The sequence below is a fragment of the Eutrigla gurnardus genome, assembly GCF_963514095.1.
Source record: "Eutrigla gurnardus genome assembly, chromosome: 14".
Lineage (NCBI taxonomy): Eukaryota > Metazoa > Chordata > Actinopteri > Perciformes > Triglidae > Eutrigla > Eutrigla gurnardus.
Window position 1 is genome coordinate 13,866,903 of NC_139937.1, and position 12,882 is coordinate 13,879,784.

General features: G+C 40.2%; 2 protein-coding genes across 22 annotated transcripts in view; both read left to right on the forward strand.

Annotated features, from left to right (window-relative positions):
- rims2a (regulating synaptic membrane exocytosis 2a) overlaps window positions 1-4,288 on the forward strand; it is a gene marked incomplete at its 5' end in the record, with an annotated part of 127,899 nt that extends 123,611 nt beyond the window's left edge. For all 21 annotated transcript variants that reach the window (XM_084026310.1, XM_084026291.1, XM_084026308.1 and 18 more), the window contains 5 exons: window positions 599-740; window positions 905-1,017; window positions 1,187-1,288; window positions 1,418-1,557; window positions 1,667-4,288. In XM_084026310.1, coding sequence (XP_083882436.1) covers window positions 599-740; window positions 905-1,017; window positions 1,187-1,288; window positions 1,418-1,557; window positions 1,667-1,870 — 701 coding nt within the window. In that variant the 3' untranslated portion in view covers window positions 1,871-4,288. The remainder of the gene's footprint in view (window positions 1-598; window positions 741-904; window positions 1,018-1,186; window positions 1,289-1,417; window positions 1,558-1,666) is intronic.
- Window positions 4,289-9,895: 5,607 nt separating this feature from the next.
- dcstamp (dendrocyte expressed seven transmembrane protein) lies at window positions 9,896-12,341 on the forward strand. The gene is made up of 4 exons (XM_084026409.1): window positions 9,896-9,904; window positions 10,062-11,142; window positions 11,237-11,566; window positions 11,650-12,341. Exons 2-4 carry the CDS (start codon window positions 10,096-10,098, stop codon window positions 11,707-11,709), a joined length of 1,437 nt encoding a protein of 478 aa, XP_083882535.1. The 5' UTR covers window positions 9,896-9,904; window positions 10,062-10,095; the 3' UTR covers window positions 11,710-12,341.
- The last annotated feature ends 541 nt before the right edge of the window (window positions 12,342-12,882 follow it).

Consider the following 12,882-nt stretch of genomic DNA (forward strand, 5'->3'; position numbering starts at 1 on the left):
TAATGGGATTGGAAAATGAAACACAGTAATGATTCTGAGTGTGTGTGTGTGTGTGTGTGTGTGTGTGTGTGTTGTGGGTTCACTGGTGGTGGAGCTTTCATACTTTTGTTTAGGTTTGTGTACATCTGCCACAGCAGGCCATCCGGGAGGCTGGGTGGAGATGAGCAGCAGGGCTAATGGTTGGAGTCAGCTGTCATCTTGGATCAGTTAGAATAGGTGGAGGGGGGAGGGGGGGGGGGGCATGGACTCAGTTCCGCTCCCATGAGACCCCCGTAGGCAGTCGGTAGCACAGACCAGAGGATGGCTCGCACATGATGTTCTGTTCCACAGATACACCTTTGAAGAGATGTTCAGTTAGTGACCTTGTTTCACCATCACGGCTTCTAGATTGATTTTCGCTCACAGAGTGGTCTTTGTGTTTTCTTTCCCCACTGAAAGGATTTTTCTGTGATCAAAGATGAAAGCTCAGGAATGGGAGTAATAATCCGGTGTGAGTGCAACTCGCTGTATGCGTCAAAAAACAAAACAATGCCACGTCATGGATTGACAGTCTCTCTGTCTCTCTCCCCCTCTCTTTTCTTTGTCGCTCTTGTGCTAGAAGCGGGAGGAAAGAAGTTACGCAGCACGATCCAGAGGAGTACAGAGACGGGCCTGGCGGTGGAGATGAGGAGCAGAATGACTCGGCAGGCCAGCCGGGAGTCCACAGACGGCAGCATGAACAGCTACAGCTCTGAGGGAAAGTAAGGAGACTCATCTTTAACTGTTTGAACGCACACAGCAAAACAATTCAAGCAAGCTAAATTTAGGCTTCCCCGATCCTCATGACATTATCTCAACTCCTGCTATGTCTTGTCTTGTCATGTCAGCTTCTCAGTGGTAACCAGGGTGACTTTCTCTGTTTCAGTCTCATCTTCCCTGGAGTGAGGCTCTCCTCGGAAGCCCAGTTCAGCGACTTCCTGGACGGCCTCGGCCCTGCTCAGCTGGTCGGACGACAGACGTTGGCGACTCCACCTATGGGTGAGAACGAGAATTCCTCTCATTCCTCGGAATAGCACTTTGCACTAATTGAAAATGAAATATATTGTAGAATCAATATACCTCAGTGACTCATAGATACTTGTACCTAATATGCTGTTAAAGAGCAAGTCAGTAGTGTGCTAAAAGTTCTGTTACCTCTGTTTTTCAGGTGACATCCAGATCGGTATGGTGGACAAGAAAGGTGCACTGGAGGTGGAGATCATCAGAGCTCGTGGCCTTGTGGGGAAACCAGGTTCCAAGGCACTGCCAGGTAATTTAATACCTCACAGTCATTATTATCATAGCTTACAGCAAATGTTGAAAAATCATGTTTCTTTTGGCTTGTAGGATATATGATTTTGAGGTGCATAACGTTTTCCTCCCTCTCCTCTCGTCTTAGCACCATATGTAAAGGTCTACCTTTTGGAAAACGGAGTCTGCATAGCCAAAAAGAAAACAAAAGTAGCAAGAAAAACCTTGGATCCTCTTTACCAGCAGCAACTGCCGTTCGAGGAGAGTCCAGGAGGGAAGGTTTTACAGGTAAGAAAGGTCTCACAGGAATCCAAGTCGAAACTCTGAATCCCCCAAACGAATGTAACTTGTCAGCGGTTCGACTCCTGATTCCTTTTTGATGTGTTCTTCTCCGCAGGTCATCGTTTGGGGCGACTACGGACGCATGGACCATAAATCATTCATGGGAGCAGTTCAGATACTGTTAGACGAGCTGGACCTGTCCAACATGGTGATTGGCTGGTTTAAGCTCTTTCCTCCTTCCTCACTGGTGGACCCTACTCTGGCCCCACTGACAAGAAGAGCTTCCCAATCCTCACTGGACAGTTTCTCTCGATCATAGCAGCGTGTGGACTGATAGCGTTGTTGTAGCAGCCAGTGTTGCGATTACAGGTCACGCCCCCCGGTTACACTGCATGCTTGATGTTGTGTCTTCTGAGCCTGTTTCTAGGGGTGCAAAAAAACGTGATCCTGTGTTTTGAGCAAAAACGTCGCGCACATTGTGCACGTGGCGAAGCGCGTCGCAAGCGCCTTGCGGCCGGGATTGCCGGGTGTTGTTGTTGTTGTTTGGAGGAAGCTGGAATGAACTCCTTAGCACGAGGAATCCGTCAGTTCCAGGTTTTCATCCGATTCGAAGCCATGGGGGTCAGCACTGGGAACCGCTAAACGAGTTCTACAGAAGCCCTTTTCGAATGAAAAATAAATGTTTTGCTTTGATTTTCTTTTCTTTCTTTTCTTTCTTTCTTTTTTTTTTAAGTCAATGTACTTGTATTTGAGGGGGCGACAGTGTTTCTAGCCAGATGCTTGGTCACGCCACGCCAACAGACCTAGCTGTGTAGATGGAGTTTTGGAGACCATCACTTTGGGTGAGGTGTGTCCCAGCTTGTATCCACGCTCCCCCAAACCCCCAAAATAAATACCCCGCATACTCTGGGTTTACGTACTGAATCAAATCGTACTGGTAAATCACCAGAAAGACTTCAAAGTTAATCAGAGGCGATATTGAAGTGGCTAGCATCAACACTCCAGAATATACAGTAACGATCCAAACCCCATGAAAAGATGTAAAATCTACCATCATTCTCTCTCTGTTGATATATTGTATGAAAATTAAATGAGAAAAAAATATTTTTTTCCCTTTTTAGTTCATTTGCATGGACACAAATTTAGCTGAATTTAAAAAAATCAAAAAAAGAAAGAAAATTATTTTCTTGAGGCTGCAACTTGCAAAAAAAAAAAGATGAAAAATAAAACAGATCAGCCATTTTCAACAATTTATATTATTTTTAAAGATAAATTTCACTAGTGCATGGTTTTCAAGGGGAGTGAATGCAACATCGTGATTAAAAAAAAGAGACATTGTTTAACATTCTTTAGACCATTCATGAGTCTGTGTTTTGCAGACATGCAGATAAGGGAAACTTAAAGGAAACTTTTGGAGCTAATTAACAGAAAATGTTTATGTGACAAAAAGTGATAATGAAAATAAATGTAAGTTATTTATTTCATTGTAAAAGGCTCATGCCTTATAAAGATAAACATTATGTGCAAATTGTACATGTTTCTCTTTTTCTTCCTTGTCCCAGGGTACTTCTCATTGTACTATTCATTGCTACCATTGTTCAGTCCCCTGATATTGTCCAGATTTTAGGACTGTTGGTTCTTTTACAGTTCTGTATTGTTTCAGTATGTATTTTATTTTGGATTTGATTTGTTTAACAAGCATGTTGAAAAGGATTTTCTGCAACATGGCTTGGGCACACCTTACAGTAACTCAGCATGTTTTGATAAAGATGATATTTGGAATTTTTGCAGTTTCTTGTACAGTGCATGTCAACTTCATTACTTTTCTCCCTCACCTTAAATTGAACTCTACGGCAAATTAGTTATTGGTCTTCTGCGGCCAGTTATTGAAGTTTTAACAAAAACATTCCACCCCAAGGTCATATTTTCTTTCAGGTTTCTGAGAAAAAAAAAGTGACAAGGAAAATATTTTATATTTAAAGGAGGTTGACGAAACAGTTGTGATTGCAAGTGTATTTTATTTCAGTATTGTTGACGAACATGCAAAAATAATCTGTATTGGTACAGCAAGAGGTCTATACCTAATCAAGAGGCAGCGGACTTGCAAGAGGTGTATGTTGCTGTAGTTCAATTTTACAGGCACTGTTTGTGAAGATGAGCTAATCACAAGTTCAAATAACAAGGGATATTGCCACAGAAAATGTTTTTTTTTCTTGTTTTAATGAAAATGAAATTAATTTACTATATTTTTGTTAGTTTTATTTAAAAGCCAAGACCAGTTTATTTTTTATTTTCTATTTTTAGTAATTATAAAATACTTCTCATGTCTGGGAAGTATATGAATCTTATAGTTGCTGTATGTCTGAATGAAATTGAACTGAGGCATTATTCCTTTTCCATATGATGATAATACGTTTTAATGTCCAAGAAAACCTGGTCGCTGTAACAAGCCACAGTATATATTTTAATTTTAATTTCCAGTGTACATACCTTTAGATGTCAGAATTTGATTAAACAAGCTACCATGAATAGATTGATAGACTCTTCTGGAACAGGAAAAATGCCTCACGTGATGACAAAGACATATGTTATTTATCCTTTTGAATGCCTTTTCATTTTCTCTTTTTGGTGCAATGTGTTAATGCCAAGGCTATGTCTTGGTTAAGTATGGTTGAGTACAGAGATTTATGTAAGTTATTTTTCAAATTAAAAATAAAAAAATTGATATTACACTGATGCCAAGAGTTGGGTGATGATAAGCTGAACAAGCACACGACACACAAGCGAAACATGCCTTCTACAGAACCTGCAGAACAAGTAGGAATGAGTAAGAATGGTCAAAATGAATACAGCAGATGAAATCCTGACAATATGATTTCAGTATGGGTCAAGCTCCAAAACCCCTGGATCCTACAATTCCCATAATGCAACTTATAAGATATTGTATCCCCCTCCATGTATCACCAACTCATAGTTATACATGTGTACATGTGCAAAGAAAGGCAGACAGGCGACACTGAAGTATATAAGTATATCAAAAATAAAAGTCAATATGATAGACTTTTTTCGACATGCTATACTATGACTTTTAGTCACTTTTTTTGACATGCTATACTATGACTTCTTTAGTCACTTTTTTTGACATGCTATACTATGACTTTTTTTTTTCCTGAAAAAATTGATCATGGCTTTTTATGGCTGTTTTGGACTCACTACACTGAGACTTGGTGCATCAAGCGATATGAGCGATTTTTATGACTCTAACAATTTTAAATATTTTTTTATGAATATATTCTGACTGACTTTTTCGTGAATTTTCAACATATATATATAGCATGACCTTTTTTTAACAATATGATCAAGGCTTTTTTTTTAAAAGATTTTTTTCTTGCATAGACACCTTTGTATTTAGTGGAGGATATAGAGGAAACATGGGAGAGAGAGGGGGATGTGACATGTATCAAAGGATCTCCAGCCGGGATTCGAACCTGAGGCTGCTGCATATATGCAGACATGGGTAAATGGCATGCACTCTAACCACTCAACCACCTGCCTGCCTGCCATGAATAAGCCTTTTTATGACTGTTTTGGACTCACTACACTCAGATTTTGATTGACACGCGATATAGAAGCATATGTTAGGACTTTTACATAATTTTTACAACATTTTATGAATTTTGTCGATTTTTCACTTTTTTTCCGACATGCTATAGTATGACTTTTTTTTTCCCTGAAAAAGTTGACCATGGCTTTTTATGGCTGTTTTGGACTCACTACACTGAGACTAGGCGCGTCAAGCGAGATGAGCGATTTTTATGCCTTTTTAACAATTTTAAATATTTTTTTATGAATATATCCTGACTGACTTTTTCGTGAATTTTCGACGTGCTATAGTATGACTTTTTTTGGGGGGGGGGGGGGGGGGGATATGACTAAGCCTTTTTATAACTATTTTGCACTCACTACACTCAGATTTTGATTGACACGCGATATAGAAGCATATGTTAGGACTTTTACATCATTTTTACAACATTTTATGAATTTTGTCGATTTTTCACTTTTTTTCCGACATGCTATAGTATGACTTTTTTTTTCCCTGAAAAAATTGATCATGGCTTTTTATGGCTGTTTTGGACTCCCTACACTGAGACTTGGTGCATCAAGCGATATGAGCGTTTTTTATGACTCTTTAACAATTTTAAATATTTTTTTATGAATATATTCTGACTGACTTTTTCGTGAATTTTCAACATGCTATAGCATGACCTTTTTTTAACAATATGATCAAGGCTTTTTTTTTTAAAGATTATTTTCTTGCATAGACACCTTTGTATTTGGCAGTGGATAGAGAGGAAACATGGGAGAGAGAGGGGGATGTGACATGTATCAAAGGATCTCCAGCCGGGATTCGAACCTGAGGCTGCTGCATATATGCAGACATGGGTAAATGGCATGCACTCTAACCACTCAACCACCTGCCTGCCTGCCATGAATGAGCCTTTTTATAACTATTTTGCACTCACTACACTCAGATTTTGATTGACCGAGATATAGAAGCATATGTTAGGACTTTTACATCATTTTTACAACATTTTATGAATTTTGTCGCTGAATTTTTTCCCTGAAAAAGTTGACCATGGCTTTTTATGGCTGTTTTGGACTCACTACACTGAGACTTGGTGCATCAAGCGATATGAGCAATTTTTATGACTCTTTAACAATTTTAAATATCTTTTTATGAATATATTCTGACTGACTTTTTCGTGAATTTTCGACATGCTATAGCATGACCTTTTTTTAGCAATATGATCAAGGCTTTTTTTTTAAAGATTATTTTCTTGCATAGACACCTTTGTATTTAGCGGTGGATAGAGAGGAAATGGGAGAGAGAGGGGGATGTGACATGTATCAAAGGCAGTGGCGGCGCCAGAGTATTTTTTCTGGTTCAACTACGGTGGGGCTAACTCATATGACGGTGGGGCTCCAATCAATGTCAGAATTTCAATGTGAATATATAACAACACCCAGTGGCGCTGCCAGCCGGAATCCAGTACGCACTGGGAGGACTTATTTTGAAGGTGGAAAAAAAAAATTGATGCTGCTGAACCGGGCCGGATGCAGCCGCATTTGAGAGGACGATCGCGCGTGTGTGCGCAATTACGCATAGCGTGTGTTGGCCCCTCTCCACTACACAATACATACTGATACTGAAAACATTAGATTTTGTCTTAAAAAAGTATTTTTCCATTTGTTGTTGTATTTGCCGTTTCTGTGCGTACATTGAAATTGAATCCTGGCGGCGGCGCTGACAACACCCTCCCGCAGCTATAATCACGCACACAGTGAGAGAGAGAGAGAGACAGAGACAGCGAAACGTGAATAGTTACGTTAACAGCCGGGACCCGAGTGGTCATCTTCCCCTGCAGGTGTCAACGGTGCGTCCGTAGTTTTATCCAACACGCCCGCCACCGCCATCTGTTGTTCCGTCCGACGACGTTTAAAAACAAATGTATCCATGATCAATTTTGACCAGCTTACTAACGTTAACTTAACGTGAGTGACTATAAGCCGCTAACGCGAACTGCTAGAGCCAGGTAGCTTACAAACTAGTAGCCTGCTGTCTCTGTGTCGAGCATACACTAAAAGCGGGCTCACATGAGTGACGTTGACGTACGGACAGTACAGTCTGTTAATGAACCCAGATCAGTGACAGTTGTCATCGCAGCTGCCTGAATGCCGTTACGACGTGACGTGGTGGTGCTGTTGAACTCCGCACTTTTCTTGGTTATTTTGTTGTTGTTTTTTTCTTGGTGGTTTTATGGTAGGGCTAACGGTAGGGCTGACACAATTCTTGATGGGGCTATAGCCCAACCAAGCCCCTCCCTGGCGCCGCCACTGCGCGCAGCACAGTAGACTTGCTCCGCAAGACGCGCGGCCGCAACAATCCTCGCCGCGCGCTCCCGCTACGTTCTTCTTCGTGTACTTTACGCACTTGATGTTGTTCTGATGCCGCTCTGCCTCGTTAAACCACCACGATGTCGCTTTCTACTTTGAAAACACGGAAAGTTTACACTGTATTTTGTGTGAGCGGAACAGGACATGCATTTATAAGAAAAATGCCGCTGTGTGTCTCCGTCCAAAACCCGCTTTCCTCGCGCTGCCTGCTCGCACAGATCCGCTCGTGCGCACATTCGCTGATGCAGGTCGAGTGTTGTGAGAAATATATGCAGAGACGGCGCTCCTTAAAAACAACATCCACCCATGCGTGTGTAGTATTAGGACGTAATGACGTATGTACAACCGGCTAACGGGCAGTGTGAATGCAAGCCGCGGGCGACCCCCCTGGGGCAATCGTGCCGAGGCACGCTACTGATTGCGCCCTTAGGCAGCCTATGTTAATAAAATGAGCCTTGTTTTTTGATAAGCTGTGGAAAGTTAACCTATTTCTCCCTGAATTTCTATGAACTATTAGGCTGTTGAGTAAACCTATAACTTATATTTTACTTGATAAAATAAGACAATATATGCACTCATATGTCGTTTTAGTGTTTTACAGTATCTGTAGCTATTAATGTGATGCTCCTCATTTTCCAGCCATATTTTTCCAGCCCCTAATTTTGGATCATTTCCATCAACCGGCACCTTAATAAGTCACTCTCTCCTTGAATCCTTGAAAACCTTGAATACACTCGGTTGAACAAAAATGTTGAATGCAAATATAATAATTGCAGAATTGCAGACTGCTTGCTGTGCCACCTGACTTAATCCAACTGCACCAATACACCATCCCACGCGTCTCGTCTGTTTAGGGTTTTTTCAGTGGGTACCACCGGGCCTGAAAAAAATTCTAGGGGAAACACTGGTCACTTTTTTCAACATGCTATACTATGACTTTTTTAGTCACTTTTTTTGACATGCTATACTATGACTTTTTTAGTCACTTTTTTTGACATGCTATACTATGACTTTTTTAGTCACTTTTTTTGACATGCTATACTATGACTTTTTTGCCTGACTTTTTTAGTCACTTTTTTCGACATGCTATAATATGACTCTTTAATGATATTTTTCGACATTCTAGATTATGATTTTCATGTTTTTTGGACGTATACTATGTATTTTTTTATTACTTTTTTCGACATACTATATCATTCTATATCATTATTTTTTATGCTTTTTTTAACATTCTATACTGTCTTTTTTAAGGATTTTTTTCAACATGCTATCATGACTTTTTGCTGTGCTATGATATTTTTCAAAATAATATAATATGACTTATATGACTTTTTTGACATTTTTTCTGAAAAAATTACTTTTATTCAGAATGCTATCCTATGATATTATTCAACACTTTTTTATGACGTTTGTCTACATACTTTTACGTTTTTATTACTTTTTAAGTAGTTTTTTAATGCCTTTTTTCAACTTGCTGTACTATGACTCCTTAATGATATTTTTCGACATTCTATACTATGATATTTTTGACATTCTAGGTTATGATTTTGTATGACTTTTTGGACATACTATACTATGTCTTTTTAAAGGAATTTTTTGACATAGTATACTAAGACTTTTTTGACATTCTATGTTTTTATTATTTTTATGAGTTTTTCAACATTCTATATTATGTCTTTTCTAAAGATTTTTATCGACGTGCTATATCAGGACTTTCTTATGACTTTGTATATCATGACTTTTTTTTAATCACTTTTTCAAAATAATCACAACATACTATACTATGTGCTTTTTATTATTTATTAATCTTTTTTTTTCAAAATATATAATGGTATACTATAATACTAATTTTTAATAACTTACTATACTATGATTTTTCCTGACATACTATACTATGACTTAAAACATGTTTATGTTGACTTGCTTTCAGCTTCATGTGGATATTTGTGTTGGTTTCATTTCTGAGGCATTGGGTTTTAGGCCATAGATGGATGCACAACCCGAAAACATCTATGGCCAATATCTCCAAAACCTGGCATGTCACACCAAAACAATCTTATTTATAAATAGCACGCATGTAAGAGGAAGTATATATTTTGGATGTTTGGGTGTGAACTGTCCTTTTAAGGTGTATATAGGCCTACACTAATTAATCTGAATGGCTGTGCGTCATGATTAGTGACGCATAGCCTTGCAATCCTCAGTAAAATACAAAAGCACAAGCAAGTCTCAGACACTGTCAAAATTGGGCTTGCTTCTGCTTTTGGTTAAAAAAAGGGATGACTGGCAAATGACAAATGCCTGAGGCTTGATGGGACAGAAGAGTTCCTGTTTAAGCCGTATTTAAGGAAACTGCAAACTACATGCATGAGAATAGATGTCAAGCTCTACACCGCAGGTATGTACCTTGTGATTTATTCATGCATTTTAACATTTAAAATGTATCTTTAGAGATTACAATTTTGACATTAAGGTTAAGTCAAATCACTGAAAATGAAATGCTGGATGTCTTTTGCAAGTATCTGTCTATTTAACCTCTGTTTTCAATGTGTTAGGTCCCCTCCCCCGCTACCTTCTTCAAGGTCCAGGATGCTATTCACATGGATCACAATGAAACAAAGCCTCAAGGATCTTGGTTATCTGACTGTGGATGTTTTTGTAACTGGTAAAAGGGATAGCTTTCGAAGAACTCTCATCTTCCTCCTCACTTGTAGCTTCTCCAGCCTCCTGCTCAGCTCCCTGCTCCTCCTCTACCTCCTCTTCGCCCTGAATTATGAGCTAGCAGTAGCTGGCGGGATCGCCGGCTGCGTCGGGACACTACTAACGGTTGCCCTCTTCCTATCAAAGAGAGCAAGGTGCTTAGGGACTCTCTTTGTGATCTCCATTTTCATGAAGAAGAGTCGGAACCTGCTCCTGACCGCTGGAACCAGTTTAGTGGTTCTTAGGAACATCCGCAACACCTTGGAGAACGTCACCGGCCTGGTCCGCAGCATGATTTGCAACCTCAGGGCCAAGAAAGCAGCCATCATCGCTCCATTCAGCAACTACGTCAAGATGTTGAAGTGGCTCGGAAACATGCTCAAGGGGGTAACAGACTTAGGGGTGGTGAACCTCGACTCCCAACTCAAGGTTTCGCCCAGACTGGAATCAGAAAACTTCCGGGTGAAACTGAGCGAAGCAGAGCAGAAGCTGAATGACACCGTGAAGCACGTCAAGTCCCTCATGAGCACGGTCTCCTCTGTGACCGACAAGATGTTTCCCGCCATCAGCTTCCTCGTGCTCGTGATGTTCATAGCGTTGCACGTCAGAAAATACTGCAATGATATGAAGTACAAAAACCGCTTTGTGAGCAGCAGGTTTGTTCGTTTTGACGAGAAGCAGAAGGCGGGAGGGAAGCCCCACGTCCTCCCCCTCACACCGGAGGAAGAGAAGCTGTACGCCGCCGTCCCCTTGGCCCGTCCCACCGCCTCGGAGGGGAGAGCTGTGCTGAAATTTGGAGTCCCCGTTGTCTCCCATTTTGTAGCTTGGGTCATATTTATCACTGCGGATGCCTTGCTCTACTGCTTTGTGGATATTGTAACAACAAAGTTGTCAGAGCTGGAACCATTCAACGTCCCTTTGTTAATGAGCATCAAAGTAAGTATGTTTATGAAAGACTGAGACGTTTCTGCATTTACTGCATTCATTCCAGTCGGACAGCCGCTGAATATCTATTCACTTATCTTCTCAGGGGATTCCAACTTTAATAGGCATACCACTCGGTGAGGAAACCCATGAAAATGACTTCTCCTACTCTGTGACCCTGTTTGAGGAGAAATGTCTCCCTAAACCAAAGCTGCTGCTCTACACCTCTGTAGTCCCTCTGGCTGCCATCCTGCTCACCCTGTTCGTCATGGCTCTGATGGCTGCCAAAGTGGCCCAGATCAGGCTGATGGTCTGTGAGCGATTCTTCTCCACCGCAGCGGAGGAGCGAGTGCAGTACCTGCACGCCAAAATCCTGAAGAAGAGACACAAAAAGGGGAAGGGGAAAGACTGCAACCTCACATCACTCTATTTCCAGGTAAGCATTCTGTGTGTCATCGCTAGTAAAGTTGGTAAATCTCTGTGAATAATGCATGAGGGTGATTTGTCTTCTCTTTTCAGTTACATTTCTGGTGCCCGCTGCTCTTCAGGCCCAAAGGGGATCCACAAAGTACAGTCTGAGGAAGTTATTCTCTTTGCTACATGACTGCTTTTATTCTGGGAATAAGAAAGCTTCAGAGCTTGTCTCCTGGTGAGGACAAACAGTGGATTCTATGCCTCAATGATCCTGAATAAGGGATCACTTTTTAAAACATTTACCTCATTGCACAAAGGTGACATTTGTTATTTTAACTACCTGTCCACTCTCAACGTGCTTCTCTGGAGGAAGCCAACAGTACAATAGTCCCTTAAATAAGCTGCTTTCACTTATTTTTGATCATTCTGTTTAGAAATCAATTCATTCTGACTTCAGACTTTTGTTGAAGATGGTTTCAAATCGAGTCCTCAGGTTGTTAAAGGTGTTCCACTTGGATCAATATGTATATGTATATATATTAATAATATTTATCTTCCAACTGAGAATTGAAATGTCTCTTTTTTTAATTTAAGGCTTGTTTAAACTCCAAAAACACACAAAAAACGATCTACATTAGATCATGTAGATATCTATTTCACCAGATCAGACTAGGATAGCTTTAAGAGTTCCAGCTGAACTGGGGAATACTGGTTTCTGCTCCTATGCACCTTGTACCTTTCTGATATTTTTAATATTTATGTAACAGTTTTAATGTATATGTGTATTTGGGACTACTTTGTGTACATATGTTTTAGATACATTTATTTTCCTCGTAATATAAAAAGTAATAAATATGCTCAGACACTGTGCTCCATTATTTGGCTCCATCTGTACAGTATCATTGTTACACTGTCAGCCTGCTGTAGAAGTTGATAGAGTTACATCATATGACATAACAGTTCAGTATGCCAGTCCTCTATAATGGTTACCATGGATGTTCAAGGCGAGAGAGAAGACCTTATTAGAGGCCATCAATCTAGAGGTTATAATTACATTCAATTTAATGACAATAGACACTCACCTATGTCATCGCATTTATCAGACTTCACACACATTACATCATGTTCATTATATAACAAGGCAGATGACGGTATTCTATGATGAATTTACCCATTCATACGGTTGAGCCTCCCAGCATGCACAAGGGCAACGCAATCATTGACAAAAGTTAGTTTCTTGTGCTGCATTGTTACAGGTATGATATTGTTTTACATTACAGTGTTTTCACCGTTTCAGCTCTTCCATTGCTGTTAGCTACAAAAAGCAACAAATGCTCC

What these genes read in the sequence shown, in the direction of transcription:
- dcstamp (XM_084026409.1), top strand. Translation starts at nt 10,096, where the DNA reads ATGCTATTCACATGGATCACAATGAAACAAAGCCTCAAGGATCTTGGT. An exon ending in CTTTGTTAATGAGCATCAAA is followed by an intron (nt 11,143 to 11,236) that starts GTAAGTATGTTT and finishes TTATCTTCTCAG; the next exon opens with GGGATTCCAACTTTAATAGG. An exon ending in TCACATCACTCTATTTCCAG is followed by an intron (nt 11,567 to 11,649) that starts GTAAGCATTCTG and finishes TTCTCTTTTCAG; the next exon opens with TTACATTTCTGGTGCCCGCT.